General features: G+C 38.3%; 1 protein-coding gene across 5 annotated transcripts in view; it reads left to right on the forward strand.

The window, feature by feature from the left end:
• Positions 1–24,780, forward strand: part of LOC105479981 (MAGUK p55 scaffold protein 7) — a 249,974-nt gene that overhangs the window by 200,362 nt on the left and 24,832 nt on the right. For all 5 annotated transcript variants that reach the window (XM_011738350.3, XM_071070317.1, XM_071070318.1 and 2 more), the window contains one exon: positions 12,638–12,808. In XM_011738350.3, coding sequence (XP_011736652.2) covers positions 12,638–12,808 — 171 coding nt within the window. The remainder of the gene's footprint in view (positions 1–12,637; positions 12,809–24,780) is intronic.

Here is a 24,780-nt window from a genome sequence, read left to right on the forward strand (position 1 = left end):
ATTGAAGGGCTCTAAGCAGAGCAGTAACATGAACTGCCTTCTATTTGTAAGGGTCATGCTGGCTGATCTGTTGGGAATGGATTTTGAGGGAGAAAGAGCAGAAGCAGGGAGCTCCTGTCGTCATTCAGGCAGACAATGATTGTGGTTGGAAGCAGATGTTATCTATGGAGGTGGTGAGAAGATGTCCCATTCTGGATATATTTTGATGGTAGAACTGAGGAGATTTCCTGACAAATTGGCGAACCAAGGATGGGTGTATGGTTTTGGGATTTAGTAGCTACAAAGATGGAGTTACTATTTACTGAGATGGGAAAGACTGTGGAGGAGTAAGTTGGGCTGAGGAAAAGTTCAGGGATTCCACTTGACATCCAAGTAGAGATCTATGACACTCCAAGATTTAAATACCAATTTTTATGAGAATTATACTTTAAAACCATATTTAATAAGCTATCACTGATGTGAAAGTACACAATGTGGTATGATTCTTACTGACCTGTAACATACCCATTTCTTAGAGGTTAGCATGTTTATTAATGAAAGAGGTTTGGCTTTTATTATTGAAAGAAAGGAAAAAGCTCACTGGGCAATGTAAGTTGTATGTAGTTTGTATAAAATTTTGTAATAATCCAGGTGCAGTGACGCACACCTGTAATCCCAACTACTCCAGACGCTGAGGTGAGAGGATCGCTTGAGGCCAGGAGTTCAAGGCTGCAGTGACCTACAATGCTGCCACTACAGCCTGGGTGACAGAGTGAGACCCTATCTCTTAAAAAGAAATTAAATCATAGTAATAACATGAAGGTAAATTGCTAATATGCTGTAAATATGAATTGCCAAAATTTACACCATTTAAAGTTGAATCTCTGTAAGTCAGGAGCTGCCTGTATATAAAGATTGTCATATCATATATGTTTATGTATGTACTTGCATATATATGAATTATTAGAAAAAATTCCTTTCTTCCTATAGGCTTTTGAAAATTTTGCTTAGCTTTGGTGGATGGCATGGAAGTTGGTTTATTTTCGGTTTTCCAGAACAGTGTGTTTGCTTCCGAAGTATAATTGCTTCTCGATGGTTGAACAGTCAGCATTAAAAATTCTCCTTTTTCCTGCCGCAGTACAAAATAATCCATATGAAGAGTAATTTTTTTGTAACATTGATCAGATTTACAGACTCTTTTCCTCTGGCTAATTCATTATAGAAAACTTGTTCTAATCAATTCACAAAGCGTCACTTATGCATCTCTTTTCTAACATACTTTCTTACAAATAATTTCCTGAAAAGTCACTTTTCCTGACTTTTGCCCTTGCTCTGGAGTACTTCATACATTCTTTTAAAACACGATCAGTTTGGGGACTTAATGTAACTGAAGAGAGGTTTGCCATCAAGTTAAATAAAAATGAAACTATTTGTTGTTATTTCTTTCAAATGTTGTTATTTACCCACATCTGTTCCTAGGTGTTTTTTCCTAATCCTGTTTCTTATTTCTGTCTGTCCTCCTATGTTGAAGCCACACTGATCTTCAACAAGTTATCTGCATGTTTTATAAATCCAGTAAAAATTCCCGTATATTCAATATTCAATCATTTTATTAAAGAATGTCATGCAAATTAAGTACAGCTGTGTCTAAATATTACTGCCTTAATATTTTTCCAAAACATAATATTTATGCATAGAGAACATTTAGAAGCATTCTTTCAAAAGTGACACAGGTTCTTTCTTGAATACGAAAGACACTGCATAATCTCAGCATGTCTGGAATACTACTTGGAAATATTTTTTCTGACAGAAAGAAACCATTTCTGCTTGGAGAATTTTAGGTTGCACGGACTCAACTGAAAAAACATATTAAAATTTCAAATCAATTTTTCTCTCTGCTCAGAACTATATTTTTATACACAGTTTTACATATGTGTAACTGTATTTTCTCATAATTTTGGAGACATAAGTAAGAACTTATTTCTTTATTAGCTGGCTTCCAAAAAATTAAATTCTCATACGAATTCCTCTCTCTCTTTTTTTATGGTGATGTTCTGTGCTGTACTTTAAAACAAATTGTCAGTGGTATCAGGAAAACTTTTAAAGACCTAAGTAATATTTTTCTTTGAAAATTGCAAATTGTGTCTTTTATTAACTTTTGTGGTTTCATTAGGTACTTTGAGTTTCTATGTTTATTTTTAGCCTGAGATGAGCTGAAAGACTTAAGGGTATTTATGGCATGTGAACATTTCTTTACATTTACTGAGAGCAACTTTGAACCTGCAACATTGCAGAGATGAATTTTCTAATAGTATGTTTGAAAACCTTTTTCCCCTTTATCTACAAAATTAGCATGTGTATAATTGGCTAATATAATCCATGAAAATGTTCATTTTTCTTTGGTGATTTTTTTCTGACATTGTTTTGTAAGATCACTATGGAACCTGACTAACCTAGCCTCTTTAGATTTCAATACATCTAGATTTAGCATTTCTTCGCAGTTTAAACCTCCTCCCAAGATTTTTACTTGTTTGTTATTGTAAGATGTTCTTAATTATCCTCTATAGTCTTTGGGATAATTTTATGATTGGCATATAATGAGAGCATCATTTTGATAATAATTTTCTATTAAGATCATGTTACTATGTTGGTTATGATTTGCACTATTACAACAGCACTGACATTATATTCAAAATGTTTGTATTAGTAGAAATGTTCGATGTTTTGTTGTCAGAAACCTCATATCATATAATAATTTCCAGCTGCTTAGTTTTTATTAATGTCTACATTTTTTAAAAAAATCTTCTTAAGAAGTTCACTTGTAGTAAATTTGTTTTTTTTCCTTGTAGTTAAGGTACCTATTGAATCAGTTAAATATTTGCTTGGTCAAAGGAATCTGATTTTTAAGATGCAAAAAAATAACTTTCATACAATGATTTTAAAAAGTCTTCTGATTAAAAAAATCTGCATTTTAGTAATTTTAAGGTGAGAAAAAAATTTAAATGTTTATTTTTTTCTCCATTGAAAAAATTAAGCAGTTTTCTAGACTTTGTTTGCATCAAACAAATGTATTCCTTCCTTCTCTAAACCTCTGTGAGTCAAGACTATTTCACGAAGACCTCTTTTCCCATGCTATAAACATATACATATTAAAAACTTATTTTTAACATTAGAAATGCATACTATCTATTAGACCAGGTTGGTTATGTAAAAGAAATGTAATCAAAGATTGAAACTGTCCCATTTGAAAAATTGCAGGTGGTAATGTAATAGTATTGATTTTCTTTGAGTTGACAGAAAGCCAAGTCCCATTTTCCCCTCATTCACATGTGGGATTTTTGGAGGCTATTAGTGTGGGTGGTGAGTTGTCTTGACGTTGCTTGAGGGTCTTTTATGTTAATGGGCATGTTTGTAGCTAAAATGATCATGTATTTTTAATAAAATGCCATCTTAAAGGTCAACATTTTATTAAAAAGTGAGATCATTAAAATTACAAATATTTACATTATAAGTTTACGTTGAAATTACGTATTTGTGGGAGCCAAATAATACAATAATTTGTGATTTTAGAAAAGATTTTTTATCCATTTTATTAGTTTGGTTGTAAGTTTCAAAACCATAAGTACTTCTCTTTTTTTCATCATTACTGCTTAGGTGAGACTGCTGCTTCTCTCTCTTCCTTGCCCTTAATCTTAACTTCTTATATTATATTCTTATTTTTTATACTTTTCCATGATTTTTGCTTTTGTTGCTTGCTTTATGCTTGAATTTATGTGGCTATTCCTAACTATTGTTAATATACAAATTTAGTCTGTTACCATAATCACTGAAAAAGATAGATTATTAGAACTTGCCTCTCAGACACAACCAGTGTGTATTTTGTGTTACATGCTGGTATAACCACACAACTACATCTGCCAATACGATTTCATTTGTTTGTTTCTTCGTATATTGTGAACTTTGTGTTTTTGTGTTTTCTTTTTCAAATTGTAAATCTGAAATTATGTAGTTTTATATAATTATATAATATTATAGTAATTTTGAAAAATATATAATATTATAGTAAGTTTGAAAAGTAGAACAAATTATTGTCCACAGCCCTCTCTACCTAACACAACCATTGTCTTTTAAAAAGATGTGTTTTCTTCTATATTTCTGTATCCATAACAGTCTTTATGTTAGTAAAAAGGTAAAACTCATAGTGTAAGTATGATTATTGTATCCTGTCTGTTTTTTTCCATTTATTATCTGAAATGCATTTCTGTGGTACTATGTAGTTTCATAATTTTAATAGTTTCAACTTCATTTCTTTGAGAAGGTGTTTTATAATTTAATCAATCATTTCCATACTTCTGCATATCGTGGTTGCTTCCGAGTTTTTTAATTGTTAAAAAATATTGCTAACATTTGAAATTATAGCATAGGTAGTTATAACATGTATAATATGAAACTTATTTTAATAACAAATGATTCTTAATTTATGTATGTAGGCATTAAGATGAATACTCTATTGATGAAGAATGTTTTACAAATGCAATATCGAGAAATAACTTTGAAAGTGACCAAATCGCAACTGCTCAAGTTCTAAAATTTTTTACTTAAGAGAAATTAGAGTGACTGGAATACTTGCAAAAAGTTTCATTTTCTAGTCATGGGCCTGTGTTGTGAAAACACCTTAAATTACAAGTATTTGAGAGTAAGTTTTGTGTCCCCTAGTGGTTGGCAGCCAATGACACTGCCTTACATATTTTTGTATTTTGAATACAGGGGAGTATTAAAATGTGTTTCCTTATATTTGGAAAATGTCTTCCATCAGGAAAAAATTTATGTTTTTAATCCCTAAGTTAAACCATTGGTTCTCTTTGTTAATTTTTTCTATTAGATTATTTCATACCTAACATAATGTAATAGAAATAAGCTAAATTCATTTTTTTCTATTATGCATCTGTGTATATAGGGTAATATTTCAAACTTTCTTCTTGACTTCATTTTATCATTTAATACTTGAACCAAAGCTTTGGCCATCTTTATTTATTACACTGAAGAGTCTACTGAAACACATGGATTGTTATACCCACCTCATAGTGTGGCTGTGAGAATTAAATTCATCCCGCATAATGCACTTTGAGTAGTGGCTCTCATCTAGTATGTGCCCGACAAATATCACCCACTACCACCACTTACACTGTTGTTTTGGTATTGATATTAAAAAGAGAATGAAAGGTGAGGTATGGTGGCTCATGTCCATAAACCTAGCACTTTGGGAGACGGAGGTGGGGCCAGGAGTTTGAGGTTAGCCTGTGCAACCTAGTGAGATCCCATCTCTACAAAACAAAATTTTTGAAAAGTAACCGGGTGTGGTGGCATGTGCCTGTATGTCCAGCTGCTTGGGAGGCTGAGGTGGGAGAATCGCTGGACCCCAGGGGTTTGAGGCTGCACTGAGCCATGATCGCACCACTTCAGCCTAGATGACAGAATAAGACTCTTTCTCAAAGTAATAAATAAATAAAAATAAAAAGAGAAGCTAAATTTAGACCAAGAATCACCTTTTTCTGTCATGGCATAATAATGTACCGTCTGGTATTTCAATACAACATATGTGTCAACATTAAAGTAGTAAAAGGATTGTTGAGTATTTCTGGGACCATTGGTTAATTATTTAGAAAAATGTAAAGTTACAGCCACACTTCCCAGGTCTGATTTCATCATGATTACATGTCAGTAATTCCAGATGGAATTAAAAAATTAAATGTAAAGCCATGCAACCCGCTTTTTAAACTTCAGAAAATGTTGGTGAATATTTATCAGAACTAAGATGGAAAAGTTATAGAAACAATGGAAGGAATCACAAAGGAAAGATCTTTATAAATTCAAACACATAAACAGTTTAAATTTCTTTATGATGACAGTTAAAAAGGAAAATAGAAAACCTTACGCCTTTTTAACAAAACAAAGCGCTTATGACCTTATTAAAAGAGACCCGTGTCTATGTATTTATGAAGACTCTAATCCCAAAGCGATCAAAATGTATGAACCAACAATTTGCAGAAGTAGTAAGAAATGCAAGTGAGTAATAAACATGAAAAAAAATACCGTCAACTCCACTAACAGTTAAAATAACAACGATGTACAGTTTTCACTTGTCAAATCACTAAAGATTTTAAAGAAGAGATTAGAAGTCCTTTGATGAGAGAATGGTGAAATGGGCCACTGTACATACTGCTGGTGGGAATGGACATTGATATTAATCAATCTGAGAAGCATTTGGACAGGATCTGTCTAGTTTCTAGCAATTTGCCCTAATGAAGTCATCAGTGACATGGGATAAAGGGATGTTTATTGCAGTCTTACTGAACTAAGAAGCAAATAACAAGCAACTCAGATCTCTCCCTTTACAGTTAAATTTTTAACTTTAAGCAAAGCTATACATTAAATGATAAATGAACAAGTCATAAATTATTTCTACTGGAAAATATTAGATAAGCAGTGTCTGTGATTAGGAACTGACCTGCAGCTGCAGTCTTAACTCTGAAGTCACTTTCCTATTGTAATAAACTAAACGTGCCGTTCCTTTCAAAAACACAAATCTCTAGCAGCTGTGGGTAAGCTCCCTAGAAAAAGCCTGTCCATAAAAATGTTGAGCCAATTACAAATTGCGAAAACATGAAATGTAAGGAAAAATATTTTTTACGTAAAGCTGTTCCCTTACTCTAAATTCCTTGTTAATGTACCCCTTTCCTTTCCGTCCTTTTTAAAGCCAGCTCTTGCTAAGACTTTTGCACTGAAAGTGAACTGAAATCAAACAGGTTCACGTTTATCTAAAAGAATCCTCTGTGTACTTTGTTTAAGATCACATTTTTTGGTCTTCCTTTTAATATGAGAAGTAAGATCTGAAGGCAAGAAATGATTAGCTCCCTTTTCCAGACACAGAATTACTCTCCCTTAAGCTCAGACTTAACTAAGGTGTACTGACACATCACTCATTATTTTACTGAAATTGGAAAATTACAGCCTCTGTACTGCCTGGAAGGATGTGTTAAGTGTGCTGTTACCTCTGACTACCCATGGGGGGCAGATTTTAGAAAAATTGCCCTTAGGAGTATGGGGCAGGCTGAAAAATCATCACAAATAAATACTCTGAATTTCATAACTCTTGCTATATCTTTTGTTCTGGCTATTTTATTGATTGTCTGGGCTGGCAATTTTTCCTTCTTCTCACCCTGTCTGTGTATGTGTATACATATCTATGTATGTACATGTATATATGTGTCTGTGCATATATATGCATATGTGTGTATGTATATCAGATGTGTGTGTATGTAAATATAGAGTATTAATATGTATTTGTGAATCAGGGGAGTAAGTAAAAAGACCAAAGGAAAGGATACTTTGTTTAAATATAAATATCGTAACAAATAGCTATATCCCTTGAAAGAGAATCTATGAAGACAAATGAAAAAATAATTAATACATGCTAAACCTTTCCATTGTATTTTTTAAACTTATTTATTTATTTATTTAGAGACAAGGTCTTGCTCTGTTGCCCAGGCTGGAGTGCAATGGCGGGATGTTGGCTACTGTAACCTCCACCTACTGGATTCAAGTGATTCTCGTGCCTCAACCTCCCAAGTAGCTGGGATTATAGGCACGCGCCACCACACCTGACTATTTCTGTTGTATTTAAAATGTCTTAATACTTAATAAGGTACTTTAGGCATCTAGAATATTTAACGTATTTAAATCTGGCTTTAATTTTAACATTTTGTCTGTTTTATACTATTGGTCAATTTGAAACTTATTAGTGAGCCTCTTAACTCCCCCTCCTCACCCCGCTTTTTTTAATTTTTGCTAGACTCTGTGCTGTGGGACTACAGGGGATACATGTTCCTGCCTTCAAGGTTCTTTTAAGTAGTTGGCGGCATTGTAGCATGAATCTGTAGCTAACATGTAAAGCACTTACCATATGCCACAGATGGGACTGAAAGCTTTACATGAATTATTTAATCCTTAACCACCTTGTGAGGCAGATACTACTATAATCTGTATTTTAAAGTAGAGGAAATGAGCCTTGTAGAGAAGTAAGTCAGCAGAGCCTAGGTGCTGGTCCGGATCACTCTGCCAGCCTCTGCTTGGTAACAATCAGTGACCAGCTACTCCCACGGAACCCCTGTGGCGACCTCACTGCCTTTGCTCCTTTGCATTGTAAAATATCGTTCAAGGCACTAAAGCTTCAGAACCTGTGTGAATTCCTGTGTGTTCACGGCACTAAAGCTTCATAACCTGTGTGAATTGATTGGTGTTGCTATAGAAAAACTGATGTGAATAAGTGCAGTGTATGGCGGCACCGTCTGTGCCCGGCAAAGAGCAGGCTCAGATGACCTTCATAGTTTCTTCCAGCTCTAAGGCTTTCTTGTTTGCAGAGCGTTAGCCTTTGACACCTCTTAGAATTTTAACTGTTAGAAAATGCCTAATGTGTCATGCTTTCTTTGTTGAAATTTACATGAAGCAGATGAAACAGGAATGGTAATAAGGTTTTTGTTGCTGCCTTTTAAAATTACTTCCATTCAGTAAACGTTTATCAAGCACCTGTTCTGTAACAAGCGTTGCACAACTGACATCACCCAACTATCTATGCAACATGGTTCCCAACTTTGACACTCGTGCAGCATCATCTTAAGAGATCTGATTATCTTCTCTCTTTTCCTCTCTAACTCAGTGTTTTTGATGAAAGTAAAAACTTGGCTGGGTGCGGTGGCTCACGCCTGTAATCCCAGCACTTCGGGAGGCCAAGGCGGGTGGATCTCCTGAGGTCAGCGGTCCAAGACCAGCCTGGCCAACATGGAGGAACCTCATCTCTACTAAAAATACAAAATTTAGCTGGGTGTGGTGGCGGGCGTCTGTAGTCCCAGCTACTCAGGAGGCTGAGGCATGCGAATCGCTTGAACCTGGGAGGCGGAGGCTGCAGTGAGCTGAGTTTGCACCATTGCACTCCAGCCTGAGCCACAGAAGTGAGACCCTGTCTCAAGAAAAAAAAAAAGGAAAGTAAAAACTTAAGTAAATCGTAAAGATTCAAATTGGTAAGCACATTGAAATTCAAGGTTTAGCTGTGATTTAGCTCATCAGAAATTTGTCAGGTTTTTACTTTTGGATGTTATTTCCTGTGGATGAAGCATTTATGTTCTTGTCATATCCATTCCTGTGCCAAAAGTTTGTAGTGACTTGACAGCAAGCCTCCCTCTGTACAAGGAAAAATTATAAAGGAATTTATAGTTCTACCTGCTTATCCTGTAATTGCCTCTCATGAGGCAAGAGCTGTGAAAACATGAAATTAGAATGCTGTGAAATACCAGCATTCTAACGTGTTGTTAGAGTAGCTCATGTATCATCTTTGTGCTAAACCAGAAGCCCCCCTAATACTGGGCTACAGTCTGGGCCAGCACACACCAGGGACAGAGTAGGTGCTGGGGGTGGTTTGGGATAACTAAACTCTGCAATTAGGAAGAGAACCTTGTCTGAGAACCACTGCGCTCAAGCACGAGGGGTAGTTGTGAGGACCTTGGCTACTTCTGGTGTGGTGTGTGATGTCTGTGATAGGAAGATGGCTGGGTTCGGTGTCTCATGCCTATAATCCGAGCACTTTGGGAGGTTGAGGTGGGTGGATCATTTTTGCTCAGGGCTTCAAGACCAACCTGGGCAACATGGCGAAACCTTATCTATACCAAAATAATAATAATAATAATAATAATTAGCTAGATGTGCATGCCTGTGGTCCCAGCTACTCAGGGGGCTGAGGTGGGAAGATGGCTTGAGCCTGGGAGGCAGAGGTTTCAGAGAACCAAGATCGTGACACTGCACTCCAGCCTGGTCAACAGAGACAGACCCTGTCTTAAAAAAAAAAAAAAAAAAAAAAAAAAAAAAAAAAAGTCCCTTTTCTGGATTCTATGAAACTTTCCCTATAACCTAGAAAACAAGATGAACAAAGAGTAATAGACAGCTTTTTCTCTGGTGCTTTTCATAGAAGTTTGAATCCTCTCTGCACGTGTGATTTTAAAATCCCAACTCTTTTTCTCATCCTAGGGCCAGAGGGACACATTTACCTTCTAGCTTCCCTTGGATGTCATCTCTGTCTTATAAGACAACCATGTGTTTACAACTTGTCCTGTTCTCTTCTCCTCTTTACCTTTGTAAAGGAGCTTTAGAGCAACTGTCTTCCTTGTTTTAGATCCTTTATAAACAACCTTGTCTCTCAATTCAAATATCTTCTCAAAATCAGAGTGACTCTTAGAGGGCCACAGAAACATGTTATCGGATGGACTTGAGTCACTCTGTCCTTAGTATCTTGATTGATTTTTATTAAACTCTGAATCCATAAGGTGAGTCACATAAAGCCATTGTTAGTCATTGGTAATTGTTTCACATTTCCTTTATTTTGAATCCTGTTAATTTCTTAAGCCCAATGGTAACAATTATTCATGTCCTTTATGCAATCATCCTGTGACATCCATGGGAGATTGGTTCCAAGACCCCTTGGATACTAAAATCTGCAGATGCTCAAGCCCCTGATATAAAATATGTGCTTGTATGTAACCGATGCACATCCTCCTGTATACTTTAAATCACCTGTAGATTACTTGTAATACCTAATACATTGTAAATGCTATGTAAATTGTTGTTATACTCTGTTGTTTAGGGAATAATGACAAGGACAAAAGTCTCAATACAGATGAAATAACATTCAATACATGTTCAAGAGAGATGCAGTTAAAAAAATTTCAGTCCATAATTGGTTAAATCCACATGGATGGAACCCACAGATGCAGACAGCGGACTCTATTCCCTAAAATCCACACAAATTAGTTATTACATTTTTTTCATTTTGTTACAAAATACCTCTGTTTATAAAAAAGATATCTATGGCTGGGCATGGTGGCTCATGCCTGTAATCTCAGCAGTTTGGGAGGCTGAGAAGGGTGGATTACCTGAGGTCAGAAGTTCGAGATGAGCCTGGCCAAAGTTTTGAAACCCCATCTCTACTGAAAATACAAAAGTTAGCCAAGTGTGGTGGCGTGTGCCTGTAATCTCAGCTACTCAGGAAGCTGAGGCAGGAGAATCACTTGAACCCAGGAGGCAGAGGTTGCAGTGAGCTGAGATTATGCCATTGCTCTCTACCCTGGGTGATGAGAAAACTCCATCTCAAAAAAAAAAAAAGTTACCTATTTATCAAAGTTGATGAATATTCTTTTTGAAGAGAATTTATTTTTATACCTTTAAAATGTACTTGTATTTTCTTTCCAACTTTGCAACTGATATAAAATATATATAAGGGTTTTTTGTTTTGTTTTTGAGATGGAGTCTTACTCTTTCACCTAGCCTAGAGTGCAGTGGTACGATCTTGGCTCACTACAAACTCTGTCTCCTGAGTTCAAGCGATTCTCCTGTCTCAGCCTCCCGAGTAGCTGAGATTATAGGTGTGCACCACCAGGCTTAGCTAATTTTTTTGTATTTTTAGTAAGAGATGGGGTTTCTCCATGTTGCCCCAGCTGGTCTTCAACTCCTGGGCTCAAGCGATCTGCCCTCCTTGGCTTCCCAAAGTGCTGGGATTATAGGCATGAGCCACCACGCCTGGCTCTATTTAATTTCATATGTGTCACATTATGAAACCATAGAATTTCCATTAGAGAAGAGAACCTGAGGCTTGATCATTTATTCCATCCCCTGGAGTCCAGTTAAAGTTAACTGACTTGCTGAAGACCAACTAATTGTTGAGTGAGTGAGCCTTCTTCTGTCAGCCTGACCGACGCATAAGCATACACTACACGACACACTCCCTAATTTAGTTCTCTTCTTGTTTAACAATAGATGCTGCCTGTGTCATGGGTACATTGTTAGGTTATGCTTAGGATGTAATAGAAACTTTGTTAATGTTCATGAATGAGAGAACTTGTTGTTTACATTTAAAATGCTTTTACAGTGTTTTTAGCTTTTTCATATCAAACGTGTTTACCAATCAGTTCTTGATAAATTATGACTTCTGACTTATTTTGCTTTATTATAGTTATTTTACTCAATGATTTTTCAACAGAGCTCTCTATTGTTTAAACCAAATAAAATTTATATTATTATAACTACATAAATAAATATTAATTCTATTATAGGTTATTGTTTCAATAAAATTGTGTACTATTATTTTTTTCTGACTGAATACACTTCTGACAATATTATGATGAAATAGGCCAGGCACAGTGGCTCATGCCTGTAATCCCAACACTTTGGGAAGCTAAAGTGGGGGGATTGCTTGAGGCCAGGAATTCAAGACCAGCCTAGGCAACATAGCAAGACCCTGTCTCTACAAAATATTTTAAAAATTAGCCGGGCATGGCGACGCGTGCCTGTAGTCCCAGCTGCCTGGGAGTCTGAGGCAGGAGGATTGCTGGAGCCCAGGAGTTCAACACTGCAGTGAGCTATGATGGCGCCACTGCTCTCCAGCTTGGGCAACAGAGTGAGACCCTGTCTCTAAAACATTAGGGTTTTACTTTAGTAAACCAATATTATCATAAATAAAATCCAACCCAACTCTAAGGGTTTTTTATTTTTGTTTTTTGAGGGTTTCATTTTTGGTTCATGTTAACTAAAAATATATTTATTTTGATATTTGCAGCTGGTTTTAGAAGAAGTTTTCGTCTTAGTAGAAAAGATAAGAAAACAAATAAATCCATGTATGAATGCAAGAAGAGTGATCAGTACGACACAGCTGACGTGCCCACGTACGAAGAAGTGACACCGTATCGGCGACAAACTAATGAGAAATACAGACTCGTTGTCTTGGTTGGTAAGTGCTTGTTTCTGTGTGTAATTCTGAGGAAATAAATGAGCTAGTAAGAATTTCTCTTCAAAGTGAATTGTACTTGAAGTTTTCAAGCTAAAAATCTCCTCCTCTTGAACACTTTTGTCTTGTCTCTGAAACAAAATCTTCAGTTTTTTGTACTTAATTGACTTGCAGAGACTTTTAAGACATCTCTGAAGAATGGTACTGTCGTTTTAGTGGAACGTTTGTCAAGTGGGGATAGCAAACACTGTTGTAATATATGAAGCGTACATCAGGGCAATTAAATAATAGAAATGAATATTTTTGAACACAATGCAAGCTCGTTTCAAAGCATTTTGAGGCAGCAGCATGGGACAAGCTTCAGATGGCATTGAGACCTTCAGCAAAATAAAGTATTACAGCAAGTTCTAGGATGTTTCAAGCTAGAGAGTCAGCAGAGTCGCTTTAAAGTTGATAATTGGCTGGATGCAGTGGCTCACACCTTTAATCCCAGTACTTTGGGAGGCCAAGGCAGGAGGATCACTTGAGGTCAGGAGTTTGAGAACAGCTTGGCCAACATAGTGAAGCCCCATCTCTACATGGTGAAGCCCCATCTCTACAAAAATACAAAAATTAGCCGGGCATGGTGGCACAGTCCTGTAGTCTCAGGTACTCGGGAGGCTGAGGCAGGAGAATCACTTGAACCTGGGAGGTGGAGGTTGCAGTGAGCCAAGATTGCACCACTGCACTCCATCCTGGGTGACAGAGCAAGACTCCGTCTCAAAATAAAAAGGTAGTTAATAAAGGAATTTGGGTATTTTCACAAACATCAGTTGCCTTGACTCAGATTTGCATCCTAGCATCTATCTTGTGCACCCTTCACAGGTGTGAGCAGCCACAAGCTCCATGTGTGTTCATTTCATCCTCAGTGCATTTCTTTAAAAACGTAGTGAGAGATATTTAAACTTCCAGGATCAAAGCCAATGATTTTAGAAAAGTTTTGGAGTAGAAGAGCATGGTGTCTCTGTATCAGTACATTCTCACACTGCTATAATTACATGAGACTGGGTAATTTATGAAGAAAAGAGGTTTAATTGACTCACAGTTCCACAGGCTATACAGGAAGCATGACTGGGAGCCCTCAGGAAACTTAACAATCGTGACAGACGGTGAAGGGAAAACAGGTGTGGGTTTCACATGACAGCAGGGGAGACAGAGTGAGAGCGACGGGGATGTGCCACACGCTTTTAAACCATCAGATCGCGTGAAAACTCATTATTATGGGAACAGTATGGGGGAAATCCACCTCTTTGATCTGGCTACCTCCCACCAGGTCCCTCCCCCAACATTGAGAATTACAGTTCAACATGAGATTTGGGTGGGGACACAGAGCCAATATCCCCTCCATATCACTGTTGTTAATTGTTCTTTTATAAACTCGTGATAATACTTATGGAAATGAGAATCAATGGAGAAGCTGCGAATTACCCTGACTTAGTAATATGGAGTCCTTTGAAAGGTTACAACCCATGCTGTTCATTGAGAGGTGGTGGGTGACTCATGGGAAATGATGCAGTTTCTCATGTCTGTAGGTCCTGGAAATGAACACTAGCATCATTACATATTAAGATTGTGTGCGTTATTTTGAAACACATATTCACATACTTCAAAAGAAATTCAAAATTTCCTTTATTAATGATGTCCACATCTCCTAATCCATTTATACTGAGCCTCCTCACGGAGGAGGAGGAAGAATTTATTTAGAGCTTGCAGTGCCCTGCTTCTCATCCTTATAGAGGTGTGCCAATGAGAGAACATGCCTTTCCCAGCTCACTGGGGCTACCTGAGACCTCCTGCTCCTCTCCCACCCCACTGTCCCTTCTGTGCCGCCTCCTTCACCAGCACAGATCACAGCAACATCTCTTCTGTGCCTGTTGCCTCTTCTCCTCAGCCAAGGGGAGAGACATGTAATAAAATGGCACTGAGGCTGGGCGCAGTGGCTAATGCCTATAATCCCAGCGCTTTGGGAGGCTCAGCCAGGAGAATTACCTGAGGTCAGGAGTTCAAGACCAGCCTGCCCAACATGGCAAGACCCTGTCTCTACTAATAATATAAAAATTAGTCAAGTGTAGTGGCAGGCACCTGTAGTCCCAGCTACTTGGGAAGTTGAGGCACAAGAATTTCTTGAACCTGGGAGGCGGAAGTTGCAGTGAGCTGAGATTGCACAGTGGTACTCCAGCCTGGGCAACAGAGCAAGATTCTCTAATAAAAAAAAAAAAAAAAAGAAAAGACATGTATTAGTCTGTTGTGTGTTGCTGTAAAGGAATACCTGAGATTGGGTAATTCATAAAGAAAAATGATTTGTTCGGCTCACGATTCTAATAGCTGGAAGTCTGGGCATCTGGTGAGGGTCTCACGCTGCTTTGACTTGTGGTAGAAGGCAAAGGGAAGCCTGTGTGTGCAGAGATCACATGGAGATAGAGGGAGCAGGAGTGGTGGGATGTCAGGCTCTTCTTAACAACCAGCTTTCTTGGGGGATGAATAGAGTGAAAACTCACTCATTGCCTCACCCCAGGGAGGGCATTAATCTATTCATGAAGGATCTGCTCTTATGACCCAAACATCTCTCCTTGGGCCCCACTTCCAATGCTGGGATCAAATTTCAACACGTAATTTGGGGGGACAAACATTGAGACTATAGCAAGAGGGAAAAATAAAATGAGAAACTTCATTATCTTGGAGGCCACCTCTCCAGATTTGACTCCATCTACAATCTGCCTGGTTTTGTTTCTGCCGTCAGAGTCCCCAGGTTGTTGCCTTTTGTGCACTGTCCAGAGTTTTGGGCTGTATTCAGCGGGGAATAGGCTCTGATGGGCTTTCCCCACCATCATGGGTCTAGAACTCTCTGAAGCTTTAAACTCCTCTGACACAACTTGGCCTTTCTTCATGGGTGTGCCTTAATCAACCTCCTCAAAACTGTGTAATGGAACCCCAGCCCTACTGGTCAGCAGTTGAAAGGGTCATCGGGACAAAAGAATATCACAGCATCATTCCAGCTACCTTTTGAGGCAAAATAGTGCTCCCAGAATTATATATGACCACATTCCATCGTCAGCCAAAAATCATAGAATGACCTGATGTATTTTCGCTTCTCCTCTCTTTGAATGCTAATTGTCCAGATCCGTGATAATTGATAGAACTAAAATTCATCTGGCCAAAATCATCAGTAAAGAGATTAATTTAATTGTACGCACTTCAGTTGCCCTGTTTCCCCTTTGGCCTTTGGGTTCTTGGTACTCAAATTCTGAGTTGAGTGTGGACTCTGTTTGGGGGCCAAGTGCTTTGCTTTAATTTTTTCTTTTTTTGTTTTCTCTTCTTTCTTTCTTCCTTTCCTTTCCTTTCCTTTCTTTTCCTTTAAATTCTGGGATACATGTACAGAACATGCAGGTTTTTTACATAGGTATACATGTGCCATATGGTGGTTTGCTGCACCCGTCAACCCGTCATCTAGGTTTTAAGCCCTGCATGGATTAGGTATTTGTCCTAATGCTCTCCTTCCCCTTGCCCCACCACATAGGCCCTGGTGTGTGATGTTCCCCTCTCTGTGTCCATGTGTTCTCATTGTTCAACTCCCACTTACGAGTGAGAACGTGCAGTGTTTGGTTTTCTGTTCCTGTGTTAGTTTGCTGAGAATGATGGTTTCCAGCTTCATCCATGTCCCTGCAAAGGACATGAACTCATCGTTTTTTATGGCTGTATTCCATCGTGTATATGTGCCACATTTATGGCTGTATTCCATGGTGTATATGTGCCACATTGTCTTTATCCAGTCTGTCAGTGATGGGCATTTGGGTTGGTCCCCTCCCTTTTCTCACTTTATTTTTTCATTCCCAGCAGAATCCTAAAGCCTTTTTTTTCTAGCCCTGTGATATCAATTCTATTGCAATGACTGCTGTTTCTGTCTCCTGTTTGAAATTCCTTAAGTTTGATTCCTGATTCTCAGAGATTTCCCCTTTGTCTTCCAACAGGGGTATTACCCTTGACATAGTCCTAAACTGGAGATGCTAAATGCTGATGCTCCCAAGTGGCACAGTCAGAGAACATTTATATTTCCTTTGATATGTGCTTCTACCAATGAGTGTTTCCTCATTCTCTAGAGATTTCCAGGCCTTAAGTAAATAATTAATTGCATTGCTTCAGTGACAACTAAAATATCTGTTTGAACTTCTTAGGTTTCTCTGCTACGAAGATCTAACTGCCATGTTTCATTACCCTCTGCTGTTCCCAACTCCTTTCAAATAGTCTCAAGCAAGTTTTTAAATTTTAACTTGTTTTTAAGAGAGTCCTGTCCTTCCTCCATGCTATGTAATAACAGTAACTAAGGGCTGTGCATGTATCATTTCCTTCAGTCCTCGTCGTGACTATATGGTAAATATTTTTATTATTCCCTGTTGTACAGATGAAGAAATTGAAGCACAGAAAGAAGTAGGTAACTTGTCTAAGATTCTGCAGCTGTTAAGTTACAGAGCTGATTCAGATCCTAGCGGGTGGACACCAGAACCCTGCTTCGTATCTTACTGTGGAATATGGCTTCCAATCTTAAAATTAGGGCAGTACTTGACACTCTGTGCTGGATCTAAATATCTCACTTTTTTTTTTTTTTTTTAAATCTCTTTAAGGACTGGTCATTCATTTTCCTGAGAGATACCTTCTTACTTTGTGAAAGTTTAGATGTGAGTCTAGTGAAAGCGTTTATGTTCACTTGAATCCTGCCCACGTCTATGACTCGAGTTTCCAATGTAGGTCTCCTGAGGTCAGTTCAGCAGGCTTGGTGGGTTCACCTCGCTCTTCCCTACACAGTAATTCTGCACACTGTCCAGGCAGGGTTCCTTACTGCACCTGTCATTACGATTTCACTGTCTTGCTCCTTAAAATTTTTCAACAAAGGGGGTGCTGATTTTCCTGGTCTTTGCCTCTCAAATTTGTTCATATTTCCCGTGGTCAACCTGGGGATAAGTCTTCCACTTACCAGGAAAGGTTATGTTCATGATTGGTCTACTGCCTTCAGAGTTCAGAGACTGTCTCTCAATAGTTTTTTGATTGCCATAGATAGAGGTAGTCTTGGAGAATATACAGAGGGAGGAGCTCCTGCCCTTCCCCTCTGACCTCCAGACCCTATTCCAGGGCTTGTCAGATTTCACATGCATCCTGGTCACCTGGGGTCTTGTTAAGATGCAGTTTCTGATCTGGTAGCCTGGGGTGGGGCCAGAGAGCCTGCATTTCTAACAAGCTCCCAGGTGATGCTGTTGCTGCTGGCCTGATTAATTAGGGTGCATTTTGCTTTTCGCCTACTGCTGGTGGTTCAGATGCAGATGCTGTGAGGTCTGGTGCTGTGCACATAGGGAGAAGCCTTGTTGCTCTGTTTGAAGGGGTTCAGTTGCCATTGCCTTCTTTGGTTAGTGATTGTGAATTGGCTGCCATTTATTTTGATTTTCTACTTTTCTTGGCATTGTATTTCAGTTTTGTGCTTTCTCGTGTATGCCTTATAATGATGGCCTAGAAACTTTTGATTTCTTCTTAATCTTTCTCCTGTTCAGGATTTACTCGGCGATATTTCAGGTTTTGGTTTGTCTGTTTTGATCAACAGATTTGTTAATTATTAGCCTTTAGTCTGAAATTCCTCTAGGAAAATTAACTTTATCTGAAACTCTTTAGCCCCAACATGTTCTTTTCGTATTTTGGATCTATTGCTGGTATGAGGCAGTATTTCTTAAATCTGTAACAATTGGATTAAAACAGAACAGACTTAATGGAGAATATTCATTATATTCTTTTTGTCATGTTAGACCACATTTTCTCTTCAGGCAAATGGTATTTCCTGTGTCTCTATATGAAAAATAGAGGGAGGGCCCGGTGCAGTGGCTGAAGCCTGTAATCCTAGCACTCTGGGAGGCCAAGGCAGGCGGATCACTTGAGGTTAGGAATTCGAGACCAGCCTGGCCAACATGGTGAAACCATGTCTCTACTAAAAATACAAAAATTAGCCAGGTGTGGTGTCGGGCGCCTGTAATCCCAGCTACTCAGGAGACTGAGGCAGGAGACTCGCTTGAACCTGGGAGGCAGAGGTTGCAGTGAGCTAAGATCATACCAGTGTACTCCAGGTTGGGGACAAGAGCGAAGCTCCATCTCAAAAAAAAAAAAAAAAAAAAAGAGGAAGAAAGTCATGTAAGCATGGTATATTAATGCAAACTTCTTAGTAATAGTTCTACTGAAGAAAAGATCTAGAGACTTTCCAGAATCAAGAATGCCTGTGCAGGTGGAGGCTTGGACATTTCAGCCCCCGGTGTCGTTATCAGAACATTCCACCTCTACCCACTGTGGCCTGTGTATAGCACAACGCTGCACAGTGGGATCTGGTGGCAGCCAAAGCAGTTTTATGTAACTGTCCTTCAGAAGTATTCCCTATTATTTGCTTTTTCTGTGTGTTCCTCGCTCAGAAACCCTTTCAGCTTATGTGTATGGCACATTGGAAGTATCAGAAGTGTAGAGCCTGTTACGTGGAGAGATCCCCATCTCTTTATATCCTGTGAGGCAGGATAGTGTAGAAGATGAGAGATGGGCCTCTGGGACAAGATGGCTGCCTTCCAGTCCTGTGACGCCCTTTGGTAGTCACACGACATGGGAACAATTCAAATTTTCTCTGGGCTTCAGTTATTCATCTGAAAATTTAAGATAATAAAAACACCTACTTTCTAGGTTTGTTTTGAGGGTTAAACAAAATAATCTGTGCAAAGACGTAGGCCAATTCCTGGCACCTAGTATGGTTTTAATAAGAAATATTTATTGCCCAGCATAGTGGTGCATGCCTGTGGTCTCAGCTGCTCGGGAGACTGAGGCAGGAGGATCACTTGAGCCCAGGAGTTAAAGACCAGCCCAGGCATAGTGAAACCTCATCTGTAAAAATAAAAAAAGAGACTGGGTGCAGTGGCTCACACCTGAATTCCCAGCGCTTTGGGAGGCTGAGGCAGGAGGAGTGCTGGAGGCCACGAGTTCAAGACCAGTCTGGGCAACATAGTGAGACTCCATCTTTACAAAAAATAAAAATAAAAATAAAATAAAATAAAGTAAAATAAGCCAGGCATGGTGGTGTGTGCCTGTAGTCCCAGTTGCTTAGGAAGCTGAGATGTGAGGATTGCTTGAGTCTGTGAGTTAGAGATTACAGTGAGCTATGGTTATACCACTGCACATTCTGGGCTGGGCAACAGAGTCCAAAAGAAGGAGGAGGAGGAGGAGGAGGAAGGACAAGGAAGGAGGAGGAAGGAGGGAGGAGGAGGAGGAGAAGGAGAAGAAGGAGGAGGAGGAGGACTTACCTATTAACTAAACATAATAATAAGATAAACATGAAATGTACAAATATCAGTAGGCTTCTGCTGGTTTTGAACCTCAGTGTTCAAAACACTTACTAGATTATCTAGAAGTTTATAATCTAAAATAGGTAATGAAGCCATGAACACAAATTTTGGAAATTCTGGGTTATTCCTGAATTAACTGTTTCCTGTTTAGTTTATGATTATAAAAACATTGTATACATAGGAATTTATTTCCTTGGCTCCTACAATGTGTATATGTATAGGAAGATGGAAAGAGTGTAAGTGTTATAGTCCTTCTTGGAAATAATTTTTGGCTGGGTGCAGTGGCTCACGCCTGTAATCCCAGCACTTTTTGGCAGGCTGAGGCGGGTAGATCACCTGAGGTCAGGAGTTCAAGACCAGCCTGGCCAACATGGTGAAACCCCCGTCTCTACTAAAAATACAAAAATTAGCCGGATGTGGTGGCAGGCACCTGTAGTCTCAGGTACTTAGGAGTCTGAGGCAGGAGAGTCACTTGAACCTGGGAGTTGGAGGTTGCAGTGAGCTGAGATTGTGCCACTGAGTGACAGAGCAAGACTGTCTCAAATAATAATAATAATAATAATAATAATAATAATGATAATAATTTTTTACCCAGTGTTTTCAAAGCCTTTGGGAAAAGTGACTCTTGCTTTGAAATTGTTTCATAAATATTGTTGAGGAAATACAAAATATTATTTTTCTATATTATCGTAATGCTATATGGGTTTTATTCTTGTGTTTAATGATCAAGAAATAATAATAGACCAAGTTGTTACCATGGCAAAAATACAACAATAGAGGACTTCAAGCTGTGATCAGAAGTATTTAATTTTGTCTTCATTTTGAAAATGTATTATTCTTAAGCCTCATTTTAGCCACCAAAACATCTCAATGACAGTTTCTGTTAAATTTCCTTCTGCATTTAAAAGTATTTTCTAGAAAGTAAGTTGAAACCAAGTGTCAGGCTTTTAGTACATTTTCCTACATGACAAGTCTTATCTTCAGTGAAACCCAACTTTTTGAAAAGTAAAGTAATAAAGTCAAATAATGTGTGCATGGGTGAGGGAGGGAGCAGGGAGAAGACTTGGGTGTTAAAAAGCAACTAAAACACTTCATGGTTTAAGCCAAAACAAGAGCAAAAATTCATCTTGTGGATATTCAGACAGTTCGCGACTTGTTCTGTCTGGCTAGGAGGTACAAGAGAAACTAATAATAAATCTTTCTGTATATTTCACATTTTTAGCTTGAGCATTTCAGCACTGTTCTGCCCTCCTTTGTGCTAAATCTTATATGCTGCCCAAAGACTGCTTGTAGAGGTAATTTGAATAAACAGGCATTTATTATAAGACTGTCATTATTTTTCCATAAAACTGTGGCATAACACAAAGCCTCCCACATAAAGCAGAACGAAAAGTAAGTGCTTGAAACTAAATGTGTTAGTGTGTTTATTAGAATTCTCATATCTTTTGTTGCACTTTGATGGAAGGCTTGTAGGAATGAGAGTTGGCTCTGGAGGATTTTATATAGATAACTGTAAAACTGAAAGTCATAATGAAATTCATGAGAATGTGATGGATTTAAAATTATAACCCTTGTATGTAAAAGGTAAATGTGATCTTTATTGGAATCACAGTTGGCTTTTTATGCCGTTGATCAATCTTAAATATTTATTTTCCGACTTCATTTCTGGGCATAAATCACAAATCTGTTCATTCAACTGAGTTTTACGGTATACCAGCTATGCCAGGCACCGTTCTGAGCACACAGACATTTTTGCTTTTGTGCCATTTATGTTCTAATGGGAGAAGATGGACCAAAACCATATTTATAATAAATTAGTAATAAATAATAAAATCCCTTGTATAGTTGTTAGAAGGTGATACGTCTATGGAAGAAAGTAGAGTGGAATGGGATAAGGGGATGGAGAGCTGGGGACACAGACAGGATAGATTTTGAATTGGGATCTTGGTGGCCCCATTCTGAGCAAGCTTTGAAGTAAGGTAGTTCCCCATGCCCCCTTCTACTTAGCTACAGAACACTCAGGGATGATTTTATTTTGACCTCTTATTTTTATTGCACTCTTGTCATAGTTTTGAAGTAGAGTGAGATGAGTATTTTAGTCAGTCTATATAAGCATAGGGTAAATAGTTGCGTGGGAAAAAAATGGTGCTGTTTCAATAAGCTTCCCACTCCTTTTTTCTTTTCTTTTGTTTTCCTTCCTTCTTTCCTTTCCTTTCCTTTGCTTTCCTTTGCTTTCCTTTGCTTTCCTTTGCTTTCCTTTGCTTTCCTTTGCTTTCCTTTGCTTTCCTTTCCTTTCCTTTCCTTTCCTTTCCTTTCCTTTCCTTTCCTTTCCTTTCCTTTCCTTTCCTTTCCTTTCCTATCCTCCCCTCCCCTCCCCTCCCCTCCTCCCTTCCCTTCCCTTCCTTTCCTTTCCCTTCCCTTCCCTTCCCTTGCCTTCCCTTCCCTTCCCTTCCGTTCCCTTCCTTCCTTCCTTCCTTCCTTCCTTCCTTCCTTCCTTCCTTCCTTCCTTCCTTCCTTCCTCTTTTTCACTTTCTTTCTCTTTCTCTCTCATATAAATCGATGCTTTATTAATAATACTTTTCTCCTATTATAAAAGCACAGAAGAAAGGAAATCTGAACCCAAGTCAGAGCTTGTTACAAACTTCTAAGTTGCTGTACTTTTTATATAGTTCGATTCCAAGTGAACTTTAGTTTTATAGACAGATTTGTCACTCTCAAACACAAAAATCCAGATCACTAATATCATTCTAAGATTATGGGCCAAATATAATAGCATGTTTTTTTTTTTTCATTTTATGCTTAGAACAACAAAATAGTGGTACTACAATGTGATAAATAGATATCCTTTCATAACAGGTGTCTGATGCCACAAATACCTAAAGATTTCCTTGGATTCGTCTTGCAGTAAATCAACTGAATAAATGTGTTTTTTTCAGTTAACAAAAAGCGATTTGGATACTTATTGCAGACTCCAGTAATTCTGATATTTTTATCGGGGTAGTAAGAGTAACAAATGTAGGCAATAGCATCAAAATGTTTGAGGGGAACTGTGGAGATAACTTTCCTGTGAAGCAGTACAGGTACACCAGAGATAAAAGCGGCCTCCATTTTGTACTTACCTCATGATATGCCATTTTATTTTATTTTATTATTTATTTTTTATGGAGATGGAGTCTCCCTCTGTCACTCAGGCTGGAGTGCAGTGGCGTGATCTCGGCTCACTGCAACCTCCGCCTCCTGAGTTCAAGCAATTCTCCTACCTCAGCCTCCCAAGTAGCTGGGACTACAGGCACACGCCACCCCACCTGGGTAATATTTTGTATTTCAGTAGAGACAGGGTTTCAGCATGTTTCCCAGGCTGGTCTCGAACTCCTGAGCTCAGGCAATCTGCCCACCTTGGCCTCCCAAAGTGCTAGGATTACAGGTGTAGGCCACCGCGCCCAGCCATGATCTGCCGTTTTAATGTTTGTGCCATATGTACAAAGATCAGTAGCAAAAGTGAACAGTACTTGATCAGAACAACACATGTCTCTCCAATATCTAATTTAATATTTGACATTAATCCAAATATTAGACATCAATCCAAATAAGAATGGCTTTTATCATTAATGCAGTATGACTGTTACGTGAATATGTAGTGTGTTGAAACTAATTTGGTTAATCTCCACCTACCTGTTTCTCTCTTCTTCTCTCACCTATCATGAACATTCATTTTCAGCAGATTGTCTTTTCGTGTTTAAGGTATCACCCATCTGTATTTAAATTATTAAAACCAATTTGATAGTCATCAGCCTTAAGAAAAATTATACTTAAATTTTATGTTGGACATTTAGAATAAAAAATATTTTATGGTTATTCTCTCTCTCTCTCTTTTTTTTTTTTTTTTTCCTAAATGGAGTCTTGCTCTGTCGCCCAGGCTGGAGTGCAGTGGTGCAATCTTGGCTCACCGCAACCTCTGCCTCCTGGGTTTGAGCCATTCTCCCGCTGAGATTACAGGCACCCCCTACCATACCTGGCTAATTTTTAAATTTTTGGTAGAGATGGAGTTTCACCATGTTGGCCAGCCTGGTCTGGAACGCCTGACCTCAGGTGATCCGCCCGCTTTGGCCTCCCTGAGTGATAGGATTACGCCCATCCATATGCTTATTCTTTATGACTGTCATTTAAAATATACATATATACCACATTTCATTGATGTCAGTAATTATTTTCACAATAGTAATACATATTGCTGTTCAAGTAAATGTTTATTCATTCGCACAGAATGCGCACTAACACATGAATAAGTAAAGAGTTGAAGGTTCAAAACACAATGCCTGAGGGCATGGCCATTAACAGGTTTTTTTTTTTTTTTTTTTGTCAGTATAAGAACATCATACCTCGTATTTCAAATCATTCTTTCAGTGCTTGTATGGTTTTGGGTGCTCTTCTAGGCACTGATGTTATTGCCTCAAATCTTTTTCTACTCGTTTAGCTTTGTTTTATTTTTTGTTTGTTTGTTTTTGTTTTGTTTTTTAGAGAGGATCTTGCTGTGTTGCCCAGGCTGGACTCAAACTCCTAGTCTCAAGTGATCTTCCTGTCTCA

The sequence above is a fragment of the Macaca nemestrina genome, chromosome 9 (assembly GCF_043159975.1).
Source record: "Macaca nemestrina isolate mMacNem1 chromosome 9, mMacNem.hap1, whole genome shotgun sequence".
Lineage (NCBI taxonomy): Eukaryota > Metazoa > Chordata > Mammalia > Primates > Cercopithecidae > Macaca > Macaca nemestrina.